General features: G+C 37.6%; 1 protein-coding gene across 3 annotated transcripts in view; it reads right to left on the minus strand.

Moving 5' to 3' along the window:
• Positions 1-3,703: 3,703 nt before the first annotated feature.
• RSPO2 (R-spondin 2) overlaps positions 3,704-25,595 on the minus strand; it is a gene marked incomplete at both ends in the record, with an annotated part of 157,551 nt that continues 135,659 nt past the window's right edge. For all 3 annotated transcript variants that reach the window (XM_081258540.1, XM_081258539.1, XM_081258538.1), the window contains one exon: positions 3,704-3,816. In XM_081258540.1, coding sequence (XP_081114666.1) covers positions 3,704-3,816 — 113 coding nt within the window. The remainder of the gene's footprint in view (positions 3,817-25,595) is intronic.

Consider the following 25,595-nt stretch of genomic DNA (forward strand, 5'->3'; position numbering starts at 1 on the left):
AGGTCATCTTTTCATTTTGTCAATGGTTTCCTTTGCTAGGCAAAAGCTTTTAAGTTTAATTATGTCCCATTTGTTTATTTTTGCTTTTATTTCCTTTGCTTTAGGAGACAGATCCAAAAAAACATTGCTGTAATTTATGTCAAAGAGCGTTATGCCTATGTTTGCCTCTAAGAGTTTTATGGTTTCTGGTCTTAAGTTTAGGTCCTTAATCCAATTTAAAAATTTTTTGATTATGGTGTTAGAGAATGTTCTAATTTCATTCTTTTACATATAGCTGTCCAGTTTTCCCAGCACCACTTATTGAAGAGGCTGTCTTTTCTCCATTGTATATTCTTGCCTCCTTTGTTGTAGATTAACCATAAGTGTGTGGCTTTGTTTCTGAGCTCTCTATTCTATTCCGTTGATTTTTGTGTCTGTTTTTGTGCCAGTATTGATTACTGTAGCTTTGTAGTATAGTCTGAAGTCAGAGAGTGTGATTCCTCCAGCTCTGTTCTTCTTTCTCAAGATCGTTCTGCCTATTTGGGTTCTTTTGTGTTTCCATACAAATTTTAAAATTTGTTCTAGCTCTGTGAAAAATGCCATGGTATTTTGATAGGGATTGGAAATGAAGAAGTAAAACAGTTATTGTTTGCAGATGACATGATACTATACATAAAAAATCCTAAAGATGCCACCAAAAAACTACTAGAGCTCATCAATGAATTCAGTAAAGTTTCAGGGTACAAAATTTATATACAGAAATCTATTGCATTTCTGTACAGTAACAACAAACTATCAGAAAGAGAAATTAAGGGAAAAATCCCATTTACCATCACACCGAAAAGAATAAAATACAAAGGAATAAACCTATCTAAGGAGGCAAAAGGCCCATACTCAGAAAATTATAAGACACTGATGAAAGAAATTGAAGATAACACAGATGGAAAGATATACTATTTTCTTAGATTAGGAGAATTAATATTATTAAAGTGACAGTACTACCTACAATTGTAGATTGTAGGCAATCTACAATTCAATGTAATCCCTATCAAAATACCACTCAAGCTTCTTAATTGAGAAAGTTGTAGTCCCATATTTTACAGATGCTAAGCTACCTGAAAATACTAAGAAAACCAGTTTCATATGTTCTACTTACATACATTGTATGAAGTATAGGAATGGTATAGCCATTTGAGGAAAACCATGAGATCTTCTTTGTGTAATTACCATGAAACTGTAAATTACTCTATAGTATCTCTCTCTCTCTCTCTGTTGGTTTGTATTTGCTTATAAGTAGAGGCTTAGAAATCAGGTAGTTTTAATCAATTCCCATAAGAGTAAAAGTTTGAGCAAGTAATATCCAGACATAAAAAAATAGATTGAAGGGAAGTGACGATTTCATAAATATATTCTATTTTGTTGGTAGGGAGAATTATTTTTGAAATAAATAGCCAAGGACAGAGGCAACAAGAGTAACAGGTAACAACTTGTGTATTGCTTAGTTTATACCATGCAGTGCTGACCATACTTTATGCATTTTACCTAACTGAATCCTTAAGACACAACCCTACACATATTTTACTTAGTCTTTAAGACATAGCCCTACAATGTAGGTAATATTGTTGCCTCCGTTTTACAGATTAGGAAACTGAGATCTGGGGAGATGAAATAATTTGCCCCAGGCTACCCTCAGAGTCTAGACTAGACCTCAGGTAGTGTGGCTCTAAAATCCCCACTCTTAATCACTCTGCTGCAGTGCAATTTATAGCTAATCTAGTTAGTGTCCTAGATGTAGTTACAAACATAGGTTTTAAAAATTTGTCTGCTTTTTTTTAAGGACCAATATTTGGGGGTACAGTTGTTAAATATTGCTTTTTTCCCCTAAATATATCTCTAAAGAAAAGAATATCCCCACAAGAATAATTTTGAATTTTTTAATGCACTAAAAGAACATCCCAGAAACAGAACAGGTATTGACTTATTAACGATGAAGCACTATATAAAGAAGCCCCCTCCCCACTTAGTAAATAGGAATATAGTGTAAATAGATGTGAAAGGAGGTGAATACTTTAGGATTAAATGCAAACCCTAAAGTTGTATACAACATTCATATATGGCTTATTATCTCATAGCAATAGTATTTTCAATAATGACGTATTTGACATTCATATTTATTGGTAAGATGCTTTTGACTCAAAAGTTAAACAAAAACACAGAAGAGGTAGTTTAGCAAATGCAAGGTGAGAAAAAGGCTTTACTTTGTTTTTTTCCTCAAAAATCTACAGCCATTCCTTTTTTTTTCTAATTTTCTTCTGGATCATCCAGGAAGATAGTGATGCTTTTCGAAGAAGCCAATTCAAAATCCTCTAAGAACTGATTCCCCCAAGTGGACAGTGATGTTTTTTGAAACAACTGCTCTGAAAGTCACCTGGGAAGTCTCCACAGTGTTCCTCTCTGTCTTGGATAAGAAATAAATTCTGTTTCAAAGGAGACCTGTTAAGATCTGACCAGCAGTTGTAGGAATTTATTATGTTTCTCCGCCAATTCTATGCATGGTCTCATAAGATGGTAATTTCTACACTGACCTAAGAATATTGGTAGATGCTCTGTCATTGCAAGTCAGGAACTGCTTTAAATGAAAACTATACATATTGAAGTTTGCACTTAAAAGTTTGAAAAATTCTCTAGTTGACCTGTGAAACTGCATGATGAGTACTACAAGTGACTGACTGCATGTAATTCCTCATGTTTTCAGTTGTGTTTCATAAAGTCATCTTAGACTCAAGGCGAGTTTTGGCTTCTGACTGCCAGAGGCCTCATGCTTTAGCTGTGGTGAGGAGTAGGGAAGGTCTATTGATATTCAAATTCTCTGACAGGGGTCATTTGACCCTATGTACAAACTAGCTTATCCTATCCTTACAATGAGAAATAAGCCCACAAAGAAAAGAAAAGTTAAGTTTCAAGGGGCAGAAAAACATTCATCAATTCGCAAAACTAGAACAGTCATTTACCAGACAATGGTTAGGAACCACTAGAAACAAAGTGACATAATATTAATCAGGTATGACTTGTTGCACAGAAGAAAGCATAAGTACAGTAAAGAGGTTTATATGTAGCCCCAGCAGAGTATGTACACATCCAAGCTGCTGTGAAACTGAAGGAGAATTCCTGCAGCGAACCCCAGCTAAAAGCAGTCTCTGTGCACAAGAGTAGGAAGGTAACAGATGCTGAGAACCATGTGTGGTAACACTAAGCAGATATCCACATACCTTGATCCTTGAAAATGCAATATGAGAAATAAAGGTCACAAGTGAAATAGCACTTTGCCTGCCAAGCGCTGTCTTTCCATAAATATGCACAAGTCAGTTCTCCAGTGGGGGGGTCTGCAGCCTCACACCTCCTGCCCCTCTGTGGGACCAGGGGTGGCTCTCTCTGGGGAGCTGAGTCACACGCTGTACACTTACTTATTCCTGCTGCCACTGCTGCAGGTCGCAAGCTCCCGCCTTCACAGTCTCCAGATGCAAATCAAAGCATAAATAACACAGAGACCACGCTCGTGGCTCCTCCTCTCACAATGTTACTGGGAACAGGTACTGGTCCGAGCAGCGCAAATGCAACCCACCAGTGTCCGGGAGTGGAGAGTAGCTTTGTGCACTTTTGCAAAAACAACCCCCAACCAAAAAAACAAAACAAAACAAAAAAACACCACCCTGTGTCTTTTATTTTACTGGTTAGCTCTGTCTGTAGCTAGGAAGACGCTGTGTTGCTCCTGGGCTCTTTCTATCAGCTTCTTCTTCTTCTTGTTCTTTCTCTCCTTTGCCTTTGGCGCTCTCTTCCCTACAACAGGGAGAAGAGAAAGAAATGAAGACATGTCAGAAAAGGCTCTTTCTCTAGGAAAGAAAACACAAAACATTAAGAGTTTTATACAAAGCCCATCTGGAAAACATCACCTATGGAAAAAGCAGCCTCAAAGAGAAAATTGTTCACATTAATTTTGACGGAATAATAATAATTTACTAAATTGGATATGCTGTCTCAAACAGAGACTGATCTTCCTGTTACAGGGAACTGGCATATTTAAAAACCTCCCAGCGGCCTGATCAGTCTTGCAAATATCATTCTGCCACAAAAATTCCATTTATCCCCTCCTCCTTTTAACAATGCTACCCTTTACTAGACATCTTTACATCTTTCTACTGCTCCATATGTCAGTGGGTCAAAAGAAAATAAGCATCTATCTACAGTAAATATACCAGAAGTTTCAAACGCCCCTCTCCCTACCCCCAGGGGGGAAGAAAACGTCTAGCTTTTAACATTATTCCCTCAGTGTTCTCCAAAGACCAATAAATGAAATGACATATGTAGAATACTTTCTACAAAAATTCATGAGGACATCATTTTTATGTGGCTTATGGCTTCTTATACAAATCTTCTAGGCAAGTTGGTCTTATTGAGAGCAAGAAAAATGCTTGCTTATTTCTGAAGAGCTGATAGGTGTGTGTTTTACTACCAGAAAATCACACCCTGTTATCCTATTTCCCTCTTTGCCTTAGCCACTAGGAAGCACAGACCACAGCTAAATAGTTGAGGTTTTCCTCCATCAGGAGTTTTGGGATGCAGTTTTCCCTTTGCCTCTGCTGTATTTTACTTTTTCCATCTTGTGGTATGGTTTCCAGTCTTTATAAAGTCTCAGCATTTCTTTGCAAGTATGTCTACGTAGGACTGTGAGAAAAAAGAATAAGGAATATAGGCATTTGCTTTAGGTCCTTTGGGTTCTAAGCACATAGGAATTGTGGGATTTTTAGAACAGAAAAGAGCTTGAAAGTTCATCTGCATTAGAAGTTTGGTGCTATACACCTTCAAGACAGGAAGGTTCTTCCTCACAGACTAGAAAGAATCCTCCCGTCAGCTCTTCTTCCTCCTCTACCTGTCCCTACTTCCAATTTTATCATGTAGTTCCACAAAACTTAAGCTTTCTCTTCCTGTGAGGTATAGCTATTAGACACCGCAGTCATCAGTACCACAAATAGAACATTCCGTTCTAATCCATGCTCTCCATCCTTCCCACACATAAGAAACTCAATATTCCCAAGGTCCTTTCATTACAGGGATATAGCTGGTCAGCTTTTCAATCCAGGCAATGGAGAAGTGGCTGATATAAGACATGGAAAAGAAATAGACCACAGGTTAGGAAGATAGATATGAGCCACAGGAAACCAGAGTCACAGGAGATTAAAGGAGGCCATGAGATTTTTAAGTAAGGGAGATGGTTCTCATTTCTGCTCTTTCTGATCGGAAAGGGTCTGTCTTATTTGAGGATGGAAAAGTCTTACTCGTAAGACCCTAGATTCAATAAGTAAAACTTTGCTGAGTTCAACTTTTTATCACAAGAACAAAGATAAAAAAGAATAACTTATTTTTAATAGGACACTACAGTAAAATAATAAGAATATAAGCATACCTCATATTAAATTATGAAGGTCCTTGAAGTTAACTTCTGGTTCTCATTAAATTCTGGCATTATGTTATAATGGCATTTTGCCAACTTAAAACGTAGTTAATCCTACCCAATGAAACTTAAGTCCAAGGCATCATTAGTCAAAGAAACTGTAAAGTTACAACTATTTAGTAACACTGTTTCTAATGATGAGACACACCTAATAAGGACAGAGAGATGAAATACTTAACATAAAATAGCATATATAAAAAGAAGTTTCACTTATAAAGTTTTATGAGGAAGGTTTTCTTAGTTCTATATTTTCTCTCAAAAAACCCCAAAAAATCCTTAGTTAAAAAAAATCATTGCTGACTACCATGTAAAAATTCAGTTTGTGTTTCATTTATTTAAAGGCTGGTGTTTCTTTTAGAAACAAAATAAAATTAAATGAAAAAATAATGCAAACATTCCTAGATTTTAAAATGTGTTTTGTTAAGATAAAAATATACTCAATATAATTTAAAGAAAACCTTTCCCAATCACCATTTCAATTCTTTGTATAAATTATGTAGTTGAATGTTAGATGTATACTCCTTCGCTAACGGCAAATCTATGCTAAGTGACTGCAAACTCTCATTTTCAAAGAAGGTTAATTTCATGTCATTTACCTAATATCAGTATATTATTCTGATGTAATTGCCAATATCAAGTAGTTTTTGTGTTTGCTGGCTGATAGAACATTGTGTAATAGAAGTTCCTCAATATTTGCATAAAGCAGTTCATATTGGGACAAAAAACTCAGAAATGCTTCTGAAAACTTACTTTATAGATTATATGATTTTCCCATTGGCGATAAGTTTTATGGTACTTGTTCTAACTAGAGATGTTTTGGGAGACCTTATTACAACCCTAAAATTTTTCCTCAGATGTCTCTTTTAAATGACATCTCTGTGCTATTTGTTCACTGCTTGGTTTTGTTTTTGGTCAGCCCCACTTCTCACGTAGGATATATTTGCAAATACCAAAGGCTTAAGACGATTAGCCAAGACTTGACCATGGATAGTTCTAAATTACCTGAAAATATTTTGTGGTCCATAGTAGGTTGTTTGGACTTTAAGCCAACTCAAAGTAGTAAAATATTAAAACATAACCCTAACAGAGTATGAAAAGGGTCTTGCACACATTTTCTTCTGAACTCTACTAAGATTTTCAAATATAAGGAATTGGTAAGATTAAGGCTAACAGAAATATATATCCCTATCCTTATCTATATATTTGAAAATAAGTTATATTGGACCTACTAGTGCGCTAATTTGTTTCCACTTAACTTCTTTACATCTGTGACTATGAAATTAGACTCAGAGAATGACTTGTGTACTTTCAGATTGTTCCACATTATCAAGTACATTCACCCTGAGCATTTAAGGGCAAATCTGCCAGTCACCCAAAGAGTAATTCAACCCATGGACTTAACTTTCTTACTTCTCAGTTCACAAGAGAAGATTTGGCAAATATACTGCCCAGGATGAGCAGAAAAGGTTTGAGTTTTATGAGGAGATTGTCAGCCTTCAGCTATGTCCAACTCCAATGAAAAATTCTTCATATCATTGTCCTGAGTACTTGAAGAATGCAGTGGCCTTAAATTACTATTGGGAGAATCTCTTCAAGATCAGGCAGAATCTGATCTACAGAGCAAATCTTTACAGCACTGTTATATGAATGCAAGAAGATGACTGGCCCAGATATAACAGTTTTTAAGGAAAACAATGTGGTTTAATAGAGAAAGGTCCTCTCTGAGAGGAAGGAAACCTGGTAGGTAGGCAGTCTCATAACTGAGATGTCTGGTAATACATTGTGGTTGTGACTGTCAGTTTCTACATTTATAGGATGAAGATGCTACAATTATCTTTCACTAGAAAGTCATGAGGCATCGTGTGAAAAAGTTGTGTTCCTAGGATGAAAAGATATGTAAACTATCACTAGCGAGACAAGATTATTATCAAAATGAACAAAGTTAGAAAGATGCTATCAAAGCCACACTCTAACCAACATAATGACATTGACTTGCACACATGTGGAAATGGTCCAACAGGATAACCTATCAACTCTTCTACAGGAAAAGGTGAACAGTCCCTTATGGAAATACTTGTAACATCCAGCTGTAGATTGCTGCTCTTAGAATCAGGAATAGGACAGATTATTTTGAACCAAGATATCAGGCAGACTTACAAATTACATGAAGCTGTGAAAATACTGACTCCACTGCCAATCAGACATGAATCTCATCCTTTCATAAGCTCCCCAATTCAAGGAAGGTCTTCAAATGATTTTTCCTCTCACTAGATTTAGGTAAGAGTCTTTTTATCATCGGAGCAATGGTTCTTGTACGTACATCAGTAAGGTACAGAGGCTGTCTAGGGTTTGCATTATGATTACTAAGTGCTTTGAGAAAGACTTCCTAATGGTAAATACAATGAAAGAAAATTGAAGAATAAATTCAGTAGCTGTGACTGTGGAAAAAGATAAAAGCTTCTCTCTATATATACATACACAAACACATACACATACACACACACAAAACTGAGCAAAGTAAGCTACATCATGCAAATGTAATTAACTATAGTTACCATTGTTATAGCCACAACTATGATGACAAGGCTAATCACCTGAAACGAATACCAATTTTTACTAAATTTTATTGGTAAGTCTGTGATGCTGACTTGAAACCTAGGCTTCACTGTATTTATGAAATTCACCATGGAGACTTGAGAATCACCTCCAGTCATCCTTCAAAGCAGCTAAAACTGAGGACAAGAAGTCTGTAACTACTAACTCGATGAATCTTGTCATACTTCAGAGGATGTGCTGGAGGCGAAACATAAGGTTGCTTCCACATCTAAAGCCACAAGGACTGAGATGTAGACAATAAAGAGTAATTGGGTTATTTCTTTTTCTCTTATGAGCAACTTTAGTTTGCCCAAGAATGAGTAGCAATAGAGATTTATTTATTTAAGAGTGATTGATAATTCTCTGGAAGAATGCCAGCCGATTCCTAAAATACTTTAAAAGCTCAAAAAATAGACAAAAGACCTAAATACAATTCATAAAGGAAATAAAATAGCTAATAAATATATTTAAAGAATCAAATCTCATAATTAAAACCTCCAACTAAGTTGAGTTGCCACTGCAAAGATTCTTAAAAGTAAAAATATGTAAAAAGCTAGTGAGAAAATGGTAAGACAGCATCAGGATGCATTATGAGAATATAAAATTGATACAGCCTTTTTGAAGAGCCATCTGGCAATGTATACAAAAACATTAAAAATATTCCTAACTTTTGACTCAGATTTAGGAATCTATCCTAGGAAAATAACCTAAAGTTGAACAGAGATTTCTGCATAGAGATGTTTACTATAATTCTGGAAAAATTGTAAATTACCTAAATGTCTGACTACAATTTTTTATGGCCTCTTCTTTTTATGATTACAGAAATAATAAAGTTTCTTTTCAGCTATGAATTGAAGTATTTTGTATTTTAAGGCCATGACAGTTAAATTTATTCCTAAGATTACTACTACTACTTGTCCCTAAAACTTGTCATAAATGGGTATAAGAAAAAGCCTGTAATTCAAAAGCATTCCTACTGTGGTGGTAAGCAGGTTCTTCAGTGGAGAGATCAATCACAATTGCATCTAACACAGGAAAGTTTAAGAACTACTAACCTAAATATTTTAGACATTAAGAATGGATGTTAGCTCACAAAGCTTCTTGTACCTAGAAAGGTGTCCAAGTAGGCAAATATGATGAGCATGACTGGGATCTACCCCTCTATATTCTACATAGTCCAAGATAAAAATCTTTCCACTGTTCATAATGGTTCAGAACAACATACTGATGGTTACTTATTTACATCAGCTGGAGAGTCAGAGACAGTGAGCTAGAACGAGTAAAGCAAATGAAACTATTTGGCTCCTTTACAGAACAGAGTTCCTTAATTGACATTTTAAGTAACATCTATCTGGTTTTTCAAAAATACACTCTACTAAAAACATTTCACAGAGAGAGATCGTTGTCTTTTTAAAGGACTGGTAAATTGTTCAATGGTTGTTTGATGACTGTGATCAAATTTTCTTTGAGAAAAAAATAATCTAGAGACAAACCAATAAATGTCATAGTGTTGAAAAATAACAAGCCACCTACTAAGGAAACTTTACTGGACATCTTAAATTTCAAGTCATAACTTGAAAGTTCCAAGTGGTCACTTAGTCATTTCATCTTTATAAAAAAAAAAAAGAGCATGTGCTTTCAAAATCTATACACAATCTGGAGATAGCTTACCAGTTAGCTTGTTCATCTTACAAGGCTATTGATGGAGACTGACAACCATCCAAAATAAAAAATAACTGACAAAATGGGCTTCTCTAAACATACAAACATGAAATCATTCAGAATTCAGAATACTTACTACCCATGCAGATTTATACTAATTTGTAAGCTGTAATTCAATAAGCTGATTCTGACTGTGTTACTGTTCTTTTATCTGTAAAATTTTACCATATTTTTTGTTGCAAAAAGAAGAGTACAAAATGGCTTCCTTTCCATTTCGAGGCCTCTACTCAAAGACATTTTAGTAGGCATGAGGTCTGTTGCCTATTTCGCTGAAAGGAAGTCCCATTTGGTTTAAAAAATCTTGTTTCATTGTTCAAATCGATGAAAATGGAAGAGAAAAGCTAATCCTGAGGATGACCTGAACCTTTATGAATGAAGTGTATCACCACTAAGATTTCTTGCACATGGTGTTTCAAAATTTCCTCATTGTATATAGCTCTGGAGAAAATTATTGTTCTTCGGGTCTAAGATACAACTTCTATTACCAAGCCCTTACCAACCCATTTGAAGCAGTAAAGACTACAGAAAAGTAACCTAAATAATATCTTGGTTTGTTCCATACAACATTGATCACTCCAGTTGGTTTGTTTAAGTTCTTAGAAATCTGGTACCTCAAACAGGAAAGAAAAAAATAAGTTTAGACAAGATTCCATGGAGTTTAAGATAGGTGAGAATAAACAAAAAGAGGTGGTTTCAAAAATGTCTCAAGTTCTTTTCATAACTACTTTAGGTTCACTGTCAAGGACAAAGAGTTTCAGAGTAGTGAAAACTAAAATCATCCTGTCCAAAATTTCATTTGTGTGAAAAAAATTAATACATAACTCTACCACAAGGGGGCAGTAATTCACTTTTACTGTAAGAGTATCTCTAGTTAAAAATATATATACAGGGGAGCTTTTAGGCTCTAACTTCTTAAATACTTTCTTTTAACCCCAACTGAAGTCGTCTTTTTTCTTTTTAGCCAATGGTAAGCTCTGTGGTGGACTACAGAATAGGTAGCAAGATCCAAATGCTGCACGAGGAAAAATGGAATTACATTTCTATTAAAAAGATGTTTGAAGGTAAAGGAGGCTAAGAGAAAAGAAAGATGAAATCTGCTATTCAAACGGTGATTTAGGGGAAAAAAGCATTATTCATAAACCCAGGTTCCCATTTTCTTACGGGGAAAGTTAACATAAACCACCTGCAAAGAACAGGTCCTTTTCTCTTAGGTCTCTTATCTATAAGAATAGAGTTGTAAATCAAAAACTGATCATCATTATCTTCTGGTGCAGGGAGTGCACAAAGATTTAATATCAAGTACAAAAGCTGATTGTTAGGTGGTAACTCCTGAGCAAGGCTTCTGATCACATTGGCTTCCCAGCCTCAGGCAGTGGACCATGTTGGGGAGGGTGGAGAGACAGCAAGTATACCTGACATTACTACCCTCTGCTCTAGTCCAACTCTGCTAAATGCTTTAGAAATGAAGCAAGCCAGGCACAGAGAAACCCAAGTGACCTATCCAAGTTCCTACAGCTAATTAGCAGCAGAGCTGGACTTGGAACCAGGTCTCAATATTTCTCTCTTATATAATTTTACAGCTTTAAAAGTCCCTGGATAAGAACACAGCAATAGAGTTATTTTTCAAGAAAGACAGAAAAGTATTAGAAGACAGCTAATATTACTCTGACAGAGTTCTATGAGAAAAGTCCATGGCCTCATCATAACTGAAAACCCATTATGAACTGTTAATACGGCATACATGATAACTTACCTGTAACTTAGAGACTTTCTATAAATATACACTGCATTGAATTCATTGCTTATTCTTTTCCTTATTTTTTATCAAGATGCAATCTATAAAATTTCTTGGTGGGGTAAGTGGATTGGTGGACATTCCTGCTATGGACCATGCACTGTAAGTGCTTCATACACATTCTCATGTAATTGAACATCATCAAAAAATTTAAGCATTCAAACCGTTCTGCTAGAATGTCATGCAGCTATGCACCCTGAATTTATTCAAAATAAATAAAATTTGCAGAAAACAATCAGGCTCATTTGCCACTCTTAAATTAAGTCAGAAAAAAAATCAGGTTTTGCAGAGAAAATGATACTGATTTCATTTGATTAGGAGTGATGGGATAACCAGAGAAGAATTCCAAGTTCCTCCAAAGCTGACTTCATACTATAACGGAAGGTACCTTTTAAGATAATTCCATTTGAAAAAGATGATTTAATCCCTTCATCTTGGGCTTCAATCAATAACCATTAACTAAATGAAAAAAAAAGTCCAAGAAATGAAATTTAGGACTATCATCATACGGCAAGCATTTATTTAATTTGGATTCAACACAATTTGGAACTTGAAGACATACTTACAAGCAATAAGAACGTAAGTAATGGTTTCTACATGGTAGCTACGTCAGAGCGTGGGTTATCAGTCCAGCCTATGGCTCACCTAAGTGGCAGGACTTACATGAGGACAGTCAACACAGGGTGACGTGAGGGGATGCATGTTCCAGTCTCCATAACTGCATCCCCTCCTCTGTGCTCCTGTAGCACTTTGAACCTCCCTCACTAAAAAATGTACCACCTTTTATTGCAATTTTATGTGTGCTTATATTTCATGGCTACTAGTTGGTGAATAATCACAAATAGCTACAATGTAATGCCAATATGTGCCACAGAGTACTGGTTAGAGTCTTCCTAAAAATTAAGTTACAGATATTCACTCAAATTTATCTCAATTACTATGGTGAGTTAGAGCAAAGATGTCTGGGCTAGATCCGAACACTGAATGTGGTCAAGAATCAAAACCATAGGGTCTTTGTCATCCATCATCAAGCGAACTCTCTTGCTCTTCCTGGGCTCCACCTGGCTTCCGCCCTCAACTCCAGCTTACACGTGGTTTATGAAGGCAGCCCTGGCCCTGAATAAACCCATGACCTTTCAGCTTACCTCCCCCTCTTATAACGGCGTCAGTCTCTTTTGCCTTGATTTCATATTCCCAAGAGAAGAACTCAACATGCCTTGCTCCCCCTCAGTTAAATTACAGAGTCATGGATGCCTGGCCAGTCCATGGATAGGTCACTCCCAGGTCTAGCCTGGAGGGGTGGGTGAGTCACATGACACTGGACTAGGCAGGCATCTAGGATACATGGTTAAGAACATGGGTTTGGGGGTCAGACAGTCATAGATTCAAAGCAGAGCTCTGCCTCTCAGAAGCTAGTGACCTTGGATCAGTTACTTTTTCTAAGGCTTACTTTTCTTATTTCTGAACTAATAATATCAATGGTACCCACCTCAGCATTGCTGTAAAGGATAAAGAAAAAAAAATGTGTGTCAAGTTTCAGATACTATACCTGGCACGTACCTGCTAAATCAATTCTAGCACCAGATGAGGTGGCTCGTGTGTATTATTTCTAATCCTTATGACAGCCCGCAAGGTAAGCATTATTTGCACTTTGCCGATGAGGAAATAGGTTTAGAGAAGTTAAGTAAACAGCTCAGGATCACATAGCTCGGCAGTGATTCAAACCAACATCTGGCAGATTCTAAAACCTGTACTCTTTCCACTATACTCTTTGGATCCCTTGTGCCCAGCAAAACTTCTTTGATCTCATAATCATTTAAATGGCTGCTGAACAAACAAATTAATCAGTAAATACTAGGCTGGAGGCATCGAGATCCCCACCCAGTCCCCCAGCACATCAGGGTGCTCTTGGGCCATATTAGCTCCCCAGTGGGACTGGCCTACAACCTCTATTTCTCATATTAATTATTCCTTGGGTTAAAGGCGTTCAAAGCCTCAGTTTCCTGGGGTCAAGCAACACATTTAGCGCAACTCAGTATCAACAGTGCGCCCGTGGTAAAACTCAAGGGAAGATGACACAGGATGTTTCTTTTTCAGCTGAGAGTTGGAAGAAGTTTAGACCTGTGGTTCCAAAAGCTAGTTTATGGGCCAGAGATAGTACAATCCTCCAGGGAGTTTTTTTTTCTTTTTTTAAATATAGGTTTCCTAGCCATACACTGACTCCTGAATGAAACCTTCAGGAGGGAAAATCCTGAATTTTTTTGCTAAGCTTCAGACATGATTCAGTGCAAAGTTAAGATACATGCAAGTCGACAGCATAAAGCTGTGCTGAAAAGGGTGTGGGCAGGAGAGAGAAAGGACTTCGGAACAGGATAAAGAAAGGAGTGCTCTGCGGCTGCAGAGCACAGGGAGATCAGCTCGGTGCTTTGTGACCGCCTGGAGGGGTGGGATGGGAAGGGTGGGAGGGAGGGAGATGCATGAGGGAAGGGATGTGGGAACAGATGTATATGTATGACTGATTCACTTTGTTATAAAGCAGAAACTAATTAAAAAAAAAAAAAAGAGAAATCTAGAAACAATAAATGCTGGAGAGGGTGTGGAGAAAAGGGAACACTCTTGCACTGCTGGTGGGAATGTGAATTGGTACAGCCACTATGGAGAACGGTATGGAGGTTCCTTAAAAAACTACAAATAGAACTACCATATGACCCAGCAATCCTACTACTGGGCATATACCCTGAGAAAACCATAATTCAAAAAGAGACATGTACCAAAATGTTCATTGCAGCTCTATTCACAATAGCCCGGAGCTGGAAACAACCTAAGTGTCCATCATCGGATGAATGGATAAAGAAGATGTGGCACATATATACAATGGAATATTACTCAGCCATAAAAAGAAACGAAACTGAGCTATTTGTAATGAGGTGGATAGACCTAGAGTCTGTCATACAGAGTGAAGTTAGTCAGAAAGAGAAAGACAAATACCGTATGCTAACACATATATACGGAATTTAAAAAAAAAATGTCATGAAGAACCTAGGGGCAAAACGGGAATGAAGACGCAGACCTACTTGAGAATGGACTTGAGGATATGGGGAGGGGGAAGGGTGGGCTGTGACAAGGCGAAAGAGAGGCATGGACGTGTATACACTACCAAACGTCAGGTAGATAGATAGTGGGAAGCAGCCGCAGAGCACAGGGAGATCAGCTCGGTGCTTTGTGACCGCCTGGAGGGGTGGGATGGGGAGGGTGGGAGGGAGGGAGATGCATGAGGGAAGGGATGTGGGAACAGATGTATATGTATGACTGATTCACTTTGTTATAAAGCAGAAACTAATTAAAAAAATGAATAAATAAACTTAAAAAAAAATGGAAAAAAAAAAAAAAAAAAAAAAAAAAGAAAGGAGTGCTAGGCATCCCTTCAAAATGAATGGCTTCCTCCTTCCCAACTGAGCTGACAGGTAGCTTCCGAACTGTGAAATGAAGCAAGCCTCTTTGTGTCTTGACTCCCTTCCCTAGGTTCTCTTTGTGGTGATGCCCCGGGAAAGCAGCAGAAATCAAGCTGCCTGTGTTGAGAGGAATGTACACATGAAGAAAGGGTCCCTTATCTTTTTGTTCAAGCTAGGTCACTCATGTTGTAGGTCACTCATGTTACAGCAGATTCATTTCTCCTGTGGTTATATTCCACAAACTTGCTTTACTCTAGATTCTCTAAAGAATCTCTCAATTCACTCAACAGGTTCTGTTTTGAAAGACAGTCTACTTGGTTTGCAGAAATTCTAAAGAGTTGGACAGAAAAAAAAGAAAACAAGATTATAGTTGAAAAAATTAAAATTATTATCAAATTTGGAGCTTCTGCCTTACTAGGATACAGATCTCGCACTTCAAAAACTGGAAAAACAAAAGAAGGACCCCTTAGACCAGGTGATGCAAATACCAGAGGTATTAAAATATTATTGGTTGTATCACAGAAAGAAGGAAGCATATTACAAGTCTTTTTCCTTCTTTCAGAAAGATGCTGTGAGTTTCCTCCATGTTATTAAATCATCATCATCATCATGCTGCTGTTAGCTGTGTGCCAGGCACTAAGTGTTTTACATATGTCAACTCATTTCATACTAAAAATATTCCTATGAAATAGATACTCTCTTTGGTACCACTTTGCTGAAGAAGAACCAGAAGATCAGAGAGGTAAGGTGACCTAAGATGCCACAGCCAGTAAGTGGTAGAGTTAGGATTTGAATGCAGTCTCGTCCCAAAGCTTACACTCTTATCCATTATGCTATACTTTCTCTCATCACCTTTGTGGTATAATAAATGTGATCTCCTTAGAGGGAGGAGAGGAAGAAGGAGTCAGTGTTACACTCTTCCCTTTAATCATAAACTCCCACAAACCCTGTGGATAGGTCATTCAGTCAAAGGGTTGAACCACTAAATTCATAAAATGGAGGCTGGGACCATCATTGGTTTGTTACAAGACCAAGATGATCAAGGGCATATTTTCTTTGTTATTCTTGCAGAACAAGGAAAATAAACAAATATTTGCCAAAATAAATAGTCTCCATCTATAAGTAAAGACCAGATAAATGTTTTGGTCACTGTAGAATCTCTGTCAACCACCCAAGTAGTAGCAATGGATTTCAATTAGAGGAAAAATATTTTACAAGGTGCTCTAAATAACATGTTCAACACACCTAATGATTATTAGAGTGGTGATGTCTATAAGGTTTCAAAAAGTCTGCAACCTTTGCTGGGTTTTCTTGAATCCTAATATCTTTGTGATTACCAGATATTAAAAGAGCAGAATATAGCTAATAATTATTTTTTCCACAAACATCCTACTGTTTAATAAAATGAGTTTACTTCCCCCCAACTGGAAATTGTATTTCACTCTCCAGAAAAAGTACATAGACTGTTAAACATAATATAAACTGAAATCAAAAGAAAGTGCTAAACATCCATACACACACACACACACCCATATACATAATAAGTATCTGTAGTATTTCTCAAGCATTGCTCATGGTCATTGTTTATATCACTATGTTCTAATCAGTTTTATTTGACTTAAGTGTTAAAGAAAAATGAGAAATGAAAAGTTTACATATAACATGAAAAAATTTTTAATGTAATGGAAATTATTTAAAATAAATCATCACTGAATCAGATATCCAAGAGGAGTCTTGCATTCCAAACTACTATAATTTCAGTAAAGACATCACCTGGAATTTGATAAGAAAAACTACATAAAAGAATATCAGTGAGCTATTACTATGTTATAGAATACATACTCTCACAGTCTGAGCAGGGCAGGTTCCAGGACCTGAGCTGAAACTTGACCTAAAAGCATCAACATGAAAATTGTTATTTTAAAAAGGACTTTGAGGAAAGACTACAGAGAATGCTTTGCCAAGAAACAAAAGAGATGTCAATGCTCACAGGATATGTGAAAATTTATCTTCTAAAATAGAACTTTTTCTACTTTTCACTATGTTGCTAATCAAAAATACATAAAATTATAGCTACAAAGCTACAATACAACCATAATAATTTCTTTTTTTTTTTTTTTTTTTTTTTTTGCGTTACATGGGCCTCTCACTGTTGTGGCCTCTCCCGTTGCGGAGCACAGGCTCCGGACGCACAGGCTCAACAGCCATGGCTCACGGGCCCAGCTGCTCCGCGGCATGTGGGATCTTCCCAGACCGGGGCACGAACCCGTGTCCCCTGCATCGGCAGGCGGACTCTCAACCACTGCGCCACCAGGGAAGCCCAATAATAATTTCTTTATCTATTAGGGAAGTTAAAGACCGAGTTACTGAGAACAGATATGAAAAGCTTTTCTGCTTTAGCATTTTTCAAAAATTAGGTAACCATTTTTCTGAAAACAGCTTAATTAGAACTCAGTTGGAAAATAAGGAATGAATTAAGAAACTTCTGGAAATCGCTTCCAATCAGTTTGATTCTAATACAAAACAAAAAAATATGTTTGGGTGATAAATATAAAATTAATACTTATACTTTGATACTTCTTTGAAGGAATAAATATTTTTAAACTGCCTTAAATTAATGTGTTTCCAAATCTTCTTATAGAAAAATTTAAAATTCCACCAAATAATGCCATCTAAATATACTGTTAAAAGCTAAATTGATTCTAACCTAAATCAAGTCTTTTTTTGAAAGAGAACTGCAGATATATTTTAATGACTATTTAAACTTAAATTCTGGGTCACTAAAAGTTTCAGTAGCAATGAGGTAGGCTATTCAAAATTACGGGAGACAATTTCTCTGAGGGGTGTGTGTGTGTATTCATAAATGCATGTGTATCCAAAATACATCCGCCTCCATAGACTATCTGGGCACATTAGTTGAGAGAACAGCTTACTTTCATGTAAATATATGTGTGTTTATCTTACAGCATAAAATTATATTCTTTAGGATTATGACCAACAAATTACAAGTTTCTTTTAAGATAAGACTAAAAAAATCTGGGAAATTAAAAATTATAAACTCAGAGTAGCAAAATTGCTACAGTAAAAGTTTATGGTTTGGAGTCACCACTAATCAACGCTATTTTTCCGGCTCTGACAGAACATTTTGCACTGAACAGCAGAGTTTCTTTAAGCATCCAGTTTTTATGCCATAAAATACAGGGAAATGATTCCTATTAACTAAGAGCAGAGCATGACCTAAGATCTCTCCTCCAGTTCCTGTATTTATAAATAAAATATGGAAACAACCGAAAATCTGGACAAGAGGAAGTTGTGTGGTGAGAGGAAAGAAGGGAGAGAGGAAGGAAAGAAAAGGAGGGAGACATAAATGATTAATTATTATGGCTACCACTCAACTCAAATACAAATTGGTCTAGGGGACCATTTTAGAAATATTTCCTCATTTATAAATCAATCACTGATGTCATCCAAATGACAAGGAAACATTTTCATCATGATAGGGTATGATTTTTGAAGGCTTACTATACTACTACTTGTTAGAGCTTATAAGCTGGTATAAAGATTGCTTTGTCATAGGTCCTATCCTAAGGATTTCCATTACAAAAACACCAATGAGACTGAATCATAAAGAGGTTCTAAACACATGATCCTTTGGGGAAGTTGGCATGGGAGATGTTACAAAAACAAAATGGCAACATTTGGGTCATATGCCATTTTGTTCTAAGTATTAAAGAAATACTTAAAACGTAAAAAAGCAGTATGATGACTATAGTTACTAATACTGTAGTACATACTGGAAATTTGCTAAGAGTAGATTTTGGGTGCTCTCATCCAACACACAAAAAGTAGCTATGTGAGAAGACATGTTAATTAGCTAAACTGCAGTAATCATCATGTAGATGTATATCAAATCATCATGTTGTACACATGAAATATATACAATTATTATTTAAAAACTAAAAGAAAAGAAAATGGCCATTTGATTTGGTCAATAGGATGTCATCAGTGACCTTTAAGGCAGGAGTTCAGTGATGCTGAATGCAGAGACCAGGCGGGCCGGAGTAAGTCAGAGTTGAGGGAGGGAAGACGAGAGAGTGAAGGCTCCACTACACAGCACTGTTCTGAGAGAGACAGGAGGGGCGAGCAAGGGGTTCTTCAGGATGAGGAAATCTGAGGTTACTGAAGGCTGAGGAAGAGAAGCAAACAGAGGGTGGAAATGGTTTCTTCTATGGCTACAATGTGTCTGGCCACATTCACATTATCAAAGAGATAAAAAAGCAAAGATAAGGGATTCTCTCCAGGCAAAACTGTATTAGCGACTTATCTGGTAATATTAGATTTGAGCAATCGAAACTAATTCCTGTGTAAATCACTCTGTCTATGGAGTACATGGAAATCCAGAGGCCACGGACATGTTTAATAACCCTCCTTGATTCCTAATTCCTTACTCATACTGTCATTCCTAGGTCTCTTTACAAGAGAAAGCCAAAAAATTAATGGTCTTTCCAGCAGGAAAGAATTGAATAAATGTATTCTCTGTGCCAAACTGTGATAATAAAAAGTAAATAAATAAAGTTAAAGGGAAAAAAAAGTAATATTTGAGCATAAATCCTTTTCCAAATTCATTCCACATAACTCCACAAATTGCGCATTATGTAAGTTGAGTACACTGATGAAATACTGTGGCTTTTCCATTGAATAATAAATATTTCCTAATGCCAGCAAAATTTTATTTTATAGGTAGAAATTAGATCAGTTCCCATTAAGGGTTATCTTAATGCATAATGTTGTGCGGGTAAAGAGTTTTTTCCCTAAGTGCTACTCCAGGGGAATTTTATATACTATCAACTACGATTGGTATGTACCTATATATGTATACATTCAAAACTAAGTGCAACAAATTAAAATATGAAGTAGATGAAAAAAACAACGAAGTATTTACATATATGTCTGGTTTAAGTGTAAAGTAATACAATACAACTCTTCTGAAAGGAGCTTTTCCCCTATGTTTTCTTCTAGGAATTTTACGATTGCAAGTCCTACATTTCAGTCTTTAATCCATTTTCAGTTAATTTTTGGTGATGTAAGATAAGGGTTCAAATTCATTCTTTTGCATGTGGATATTTAGTTTTCCTAAAGCCATTTATTGAAGAGACTATCCTTTCCCCATTGAGTATTCTTGGCTTCCTTGTCAAATAGTAGTTGACCAGATATGTGTGGGTTTATTTCTGGACTTTTCTATTCTGTTCCGTTGATCTGTGTGTCTGCTCTTATGCCAATACCATACTGTTCAGATTGCTATAGCTTTGTAATATAGTTTGAAATCAGGAAGTGTGATGCCTCCAGCTTTGTTCTTTCTCAAGAATTGCTCTGGTTATTCGGGATCTTCTGTGGTTCCATATGAAAATTAGGATTGTTTTTCTATTTCTGTGAAAGATACTATTGGAATTTTTATAAAGATTACTCTGAATCCATAGATGGCTTTGGGTAGTATGAACATTTTAACAATATTAACTCTTCCAATCTCTGAACATGGGCTATCTTTCCATTTATTTGTGTCTTCTTCAATTTCTTTCATTAATATCTTGTATAGAACATTCACTTCCACAGTTAGATTTATTTCTAAATGTTTTTTACTGCTTTTAATGCTATTATAAATGGGATTATTTTATTTCTTTTTTTCCAGTAGGTCATTGTTAGTGTACAGAAATGCAACTGATTTTTTGTGTGTTGATTTTGTATCCTGAAACTTTACTAAATTTGTTTATAAGGTATAACAATTTTTCGGTGGAGTTTTAAATTTTTTCTGGGCACAAGATCATACCATCAGCAAACAGCCTATTTTACTTCTTCCCTTCCAATTTGGATGCCTTTTATTTCTTTTCCTTGCCTAATTGCTCTGGCTAGGAATTCCAGTAATATGTTGAACGGTAAGACTAGGCACCCTCTCAACTGCATGGTCTTTGGTGAATGCTGCAGGGGGAAGGATGTCTTCAGAGGCCACAGGGGCTTTTGGGGTTCTCAGTGGTAACTCCCAGTTCAGAAGTTAGGCACCAAGGCAAGCAGCAGTAGTGGCTGGAGCCAGTGGTGTGCACACACTCAGGCTTAGGAAGCCAGCTGCAGGTAGCTGGGTAGTGGCAGGGGCCAGTTGCAAACACACACACACACACACACACACACACACACTGGTGGGAGGCAGGGCAAGCAGTAAAGGCTAAGGCCAACTGCAGTGCACTGGAAGCTGTGAGGGTGCTGGCTGTCAGTGTGTACTACCGTGGCTTCTGGTTCTGGTCTCTGGTGCACAGCAGTGGAGCCTGGCATCAGGAGTCAGGCTGGTAGCATGTGGTATATAGCTGGAGCAGCTAGCTGCAGATGAGCCCAGTAGTGTAGGCCAGTGACAGAAGACAGGGCCAGATCCAGGACCACATGCAGCTGTGGAGGCCTTGGGTATCAGCATGATCTTCCATTCTGTAAGACCTGGTCACAGGTGCACACATGGCGGTGGAGGTCAGATAAGCAATGCACAGCTACACAGCTGGAGGGGTTAGCCCAGAGAGCACACACAGCAGCAAGGTCAGCTGGGGGGACTCTGGGCTGGCATCTGGTACTCATGAAGCCACAGAGGATCCTGGGCTTTTGCTGGGGTGGGAGGGACAGGGGAGTGGGGAGGGACTCAGGAGGCTGGTGTCAGCAAACATGAATACCGGGGGGCAAAAACCCAGTGACATCTGTGGTGGCTGTGCTGGCCTTTGGTTTCTTCAGTAGTGAAAGCTGCTGTTTTCATCTGCAGGACACGTCACTGGGAGCAGTGGCTTCTTTCACTGTGTATCTGACACTGGAGCCCGTGCTCTTCTTCCTTGTCCCCACCCATCTTTATAGGTCATGTCTCAGGTTTGCTGGTCTCTGGTGGTGGTGACTGAAGTGGGTCCTTCATGTAATACTCCAAAAGGCTGGGGAAGCTGGTCATTCATCCCACTCTTCCTCTCCCTGTGAGGCAAACTCTTTCCAGCTGGGGAGTTTTCCTTGGTGCCAAGAATGCAGCCTTGGGGGATAGGATGATGGAGGTGAAAGGAAATGTTCTTCCTTCTCTTTTTGTGTGGTTATTCTCAGGTTTTTTTGTTCCACTAGGTTGCTGAAGTTTCTCAAGTGGATTCCAGAGCTCTCCCAGAGCTGTTTTTGTTTGTGGATAGCTGTCTAATTATTGATTTTTGTGGAGGGATGGGGGCTGGGGATCTCCTACTCTGCTATCTTGGTGAAGTGAGACATAATTCTCTACTTTATAAACTGAATGGTAAGGTACAGGGATGATTTTATCATTGTTCTTTAAACAGTAAATATAAATTACATGTACTTTTTAGTAAGTATAATATTTCTTTAAAAAATACAAAATCGGGCTTCCCTGGTGGTGCAGTGGTTGAGAGTCCGCCTGCCGATGCAGGGGACACGGGTTCGTGCCCCGGTCCGGGAAGATCCCACATGCCGCGGAGCGGCTGGGCCCGTGAGCCATGGCCACTGAGCCTGCGCGTCCAGAGCCTGTGCTCTGCAACAGGAGAGGCCACAACAGTGAGAAGCCCACGTACCGCAAAAAAAAAAAAAAAATACAAAATCACTGTAAAATATCCGCTCCCAAAATAGAAAAACAACTCCCAGAAATAACCATAGTTAACCAAAGGTATGTGTGTGTGTGTGTGTGTATATATATATATCTATATAGATATATATATACACACACACACACACACACACAGAGCCTGTAAACAAAAGTGTTACTGTATCGTAAATGCTAATCAACTACTTGGTTTCTTAAGATATTCTGCAACGTTTTTTTAAGAAATGAATACACTGGCATTGTACTTTATAATTGTTGTATATTGAAGTATATTTCTCTCCTTTCAAAACAGTAATCCTCATTATCTGAATCTAATTCATTCCTGAAAACATGCTGGATGGCAAATTTTTGGATAATGGAGGCTTGTCTTCCACTTCAAAAATGGAAAAAGTAATTTATTTCCAGTTTATGAAAATATCCTAACTAATTTACCAGAATATCACTAAAGTCCTTGAAAACATCTATGTAATAATCCAACCAAAGCTTTCTGAATTAAAAAAGAAATTTAAATAACCTAATTACCTGTTTAATAAAATTCAGTAATCTCTGATAGATGTGTTTGTGTTAACCAAGCAATGATTCTGTAAAGTACTGGAAGCCTTCTATATTGGGAAGTAAAGTAAGCAGTGAAAAACACTATAGTGTGTGACCCCAAGATAGCTGCCATCATTTTCTTCCTTACTTGTATGCGTATGCCACACTTCATCCACAGGAGGAGTCTGTTCCTCCACTGCCTTTGAATCTGGACTGACCTTAGCAGCTTGCAAGACAGAGGTAATATTCTGGAACTTCTTTCATTAGAAGCATTGCATCTCCATTCTGGGTCCACCATCCTGTGAGGAAACCCAAGCTGATCATGTGGAGAGGCTATGTGAATAGAGAGACAACAGCCAGCACCAACTGTTCCAACATGCCAGCCCAGGAGCCAAATATGGGAGTAAAGAAGCCTACATATGGGTCCACCTTCAGCAGTCACTTGACACAACAGAATGAGTGCCCCCAAGTGAGGCCCTCCCAGCCACAACCTGTCCACTCTTGGATTGATGCAAAATGATAATGAAATTCTTGATTTTAAGCTACTAAGTTTTGTAATGTTTGTCACTAATTAATAGAGAAACGCAAATCAAAATTATAATGAGGTATCACCTCACACCAGTCAGAATGGCCATCATCAAAAAATCCACAAACCGAGGGTGGAGTCAAGATGGTGTAATAGGAGGACGTGGAATTCATGTCTTCTCACAAGTAGGGCACCTACCAGGCACCAGTGGGGGACCATGGACGCCTAAGGGGATGGGAGGAACCACCAGTGACCACATTGCAGGATCTTGGTTCCCAGGCCAGAGTTCAGGCCCAAGCTCCTGTGGTGGGAGCTCTGAGTCCAAACCGCTGGAATAACAGAGAACCTCAGACCCCAGGGAATATCAATCAGAGTGAGGCCTCCCAGAGGTCCTCATCTCAGCACCAAAACCCAGCTCTATCAAACTGCTTCCAAACTCCAGTGCTGGACATCTCAGGCCAAAGAACCAGGAAGACAGAAATACAGCACCACCCATCAAAAAAAGAAAAAAATAAAACGACAAAATAATTTGTTACAGACAAAAGAGGAAGGTAAAAGCCTACAAGACCAAATAAATGAAGATGAAATAGGCACTGATCTGAAAAATAATTCAGAGTAATGTTAGTAAAGATGATCAAAAATCTCAGAAACAGAATGGAGAAAATACAGGAAACATTTAACAAGGATCTAGAAGAACTAAAGAGCAAACAAACAGTGATGAACAACACAATTACTGAAGTTAAGAATACTCTAGAAGGAATCAATAACAGAATAACTGAGACAGAAGAATGGATAAGTGAGCTGGAAGTTTAAAAGGTGGAAATAACTGCCAGGGAGAAGAATAAAGAAAACAGAATGAAAAGATGGAGGACAGTTTCAGAGACCTCTGGGACAACATTAAACACAACAACATTCGAATTATAGGGGTCCCAGAAGAAGAAGAGAAAAAGAAAGGGTCTGAGAAAATATTTGAAGAGATTATAGTCAAAAACTTCCCTAACACGGGAAAGGAAATAGTCAATCAAGTCCAGGAAGGCGAGAGTGTACCATACAAGATACACCCAAAGAGAAACACGCCGAGACACATATGAATGAAACTATCAAAAATTAAATACAAAGAAAAATATTGAAAGCAGCAAGGGAAAAGCAACAAGTAACATACAAGGGAATCCCCATAAGGTTATCGGGGATTTTTCAGCAGAAACTCTGCAAGCCAGAAAGGAGTGTCAGGACATATTTAAAGTGATGAAAGGGAAAAACCTACAACCAAGATTATTCTACCCAGCAAGGATCTCATTCAGATTCAATGGAGAAATTAAAAACTTTACAGATAAGCAAAAGCTAAGAGAATTCAGAACCACCAAACCAGCTTTACAACAAATGCTAAAGGAACTTCTCTAAGGAGGAAACACAAGACAAGGAAAAGACCTACAATAACAAACCCAAAACAATTAAGAAAATGGTAATAGGAAAATACATATAGATAATTACCTTAAATGTAAATGGATTAAATGCTCCAACCAAAAGACACAGACTGGTTGAATGGATACAAAAACAAGACCCATACATATGCTGTCTACAAGAGACCCACTTCAGACCTAGGGACACATACAGACAAAGGGAGGGGATAGAAAAAGATATTCCATGCAAATGGAAATCAAAAGAAAGCTGGAGTAGCAATTCTCATATCAGACAAAATAGACTATAAATTAAAGACTATTACAAGAGACAAAGAAGGACACTACATAATGATCAAGGGATCAACCCAAGAAGAAGATATAACAATTGTAAATATTTATGCACCCAACAGAGGAGCACCTCAATACATAAGGCAAATGCTAACAGCCGTAAAAGGGGAAATCGACAGTAACACA

This window comes from Mesoplodon bidens, assembly GCF_964165515.1.
Source record: "Mesoplodon bidens genome assembly, chromosome: 16".
NCBI lineage: Eukaryota > Metazoa > Chordata > Mammalia > Artiodactyla > Ziphiidae > Mesoplodon > Mesoplodon bidens.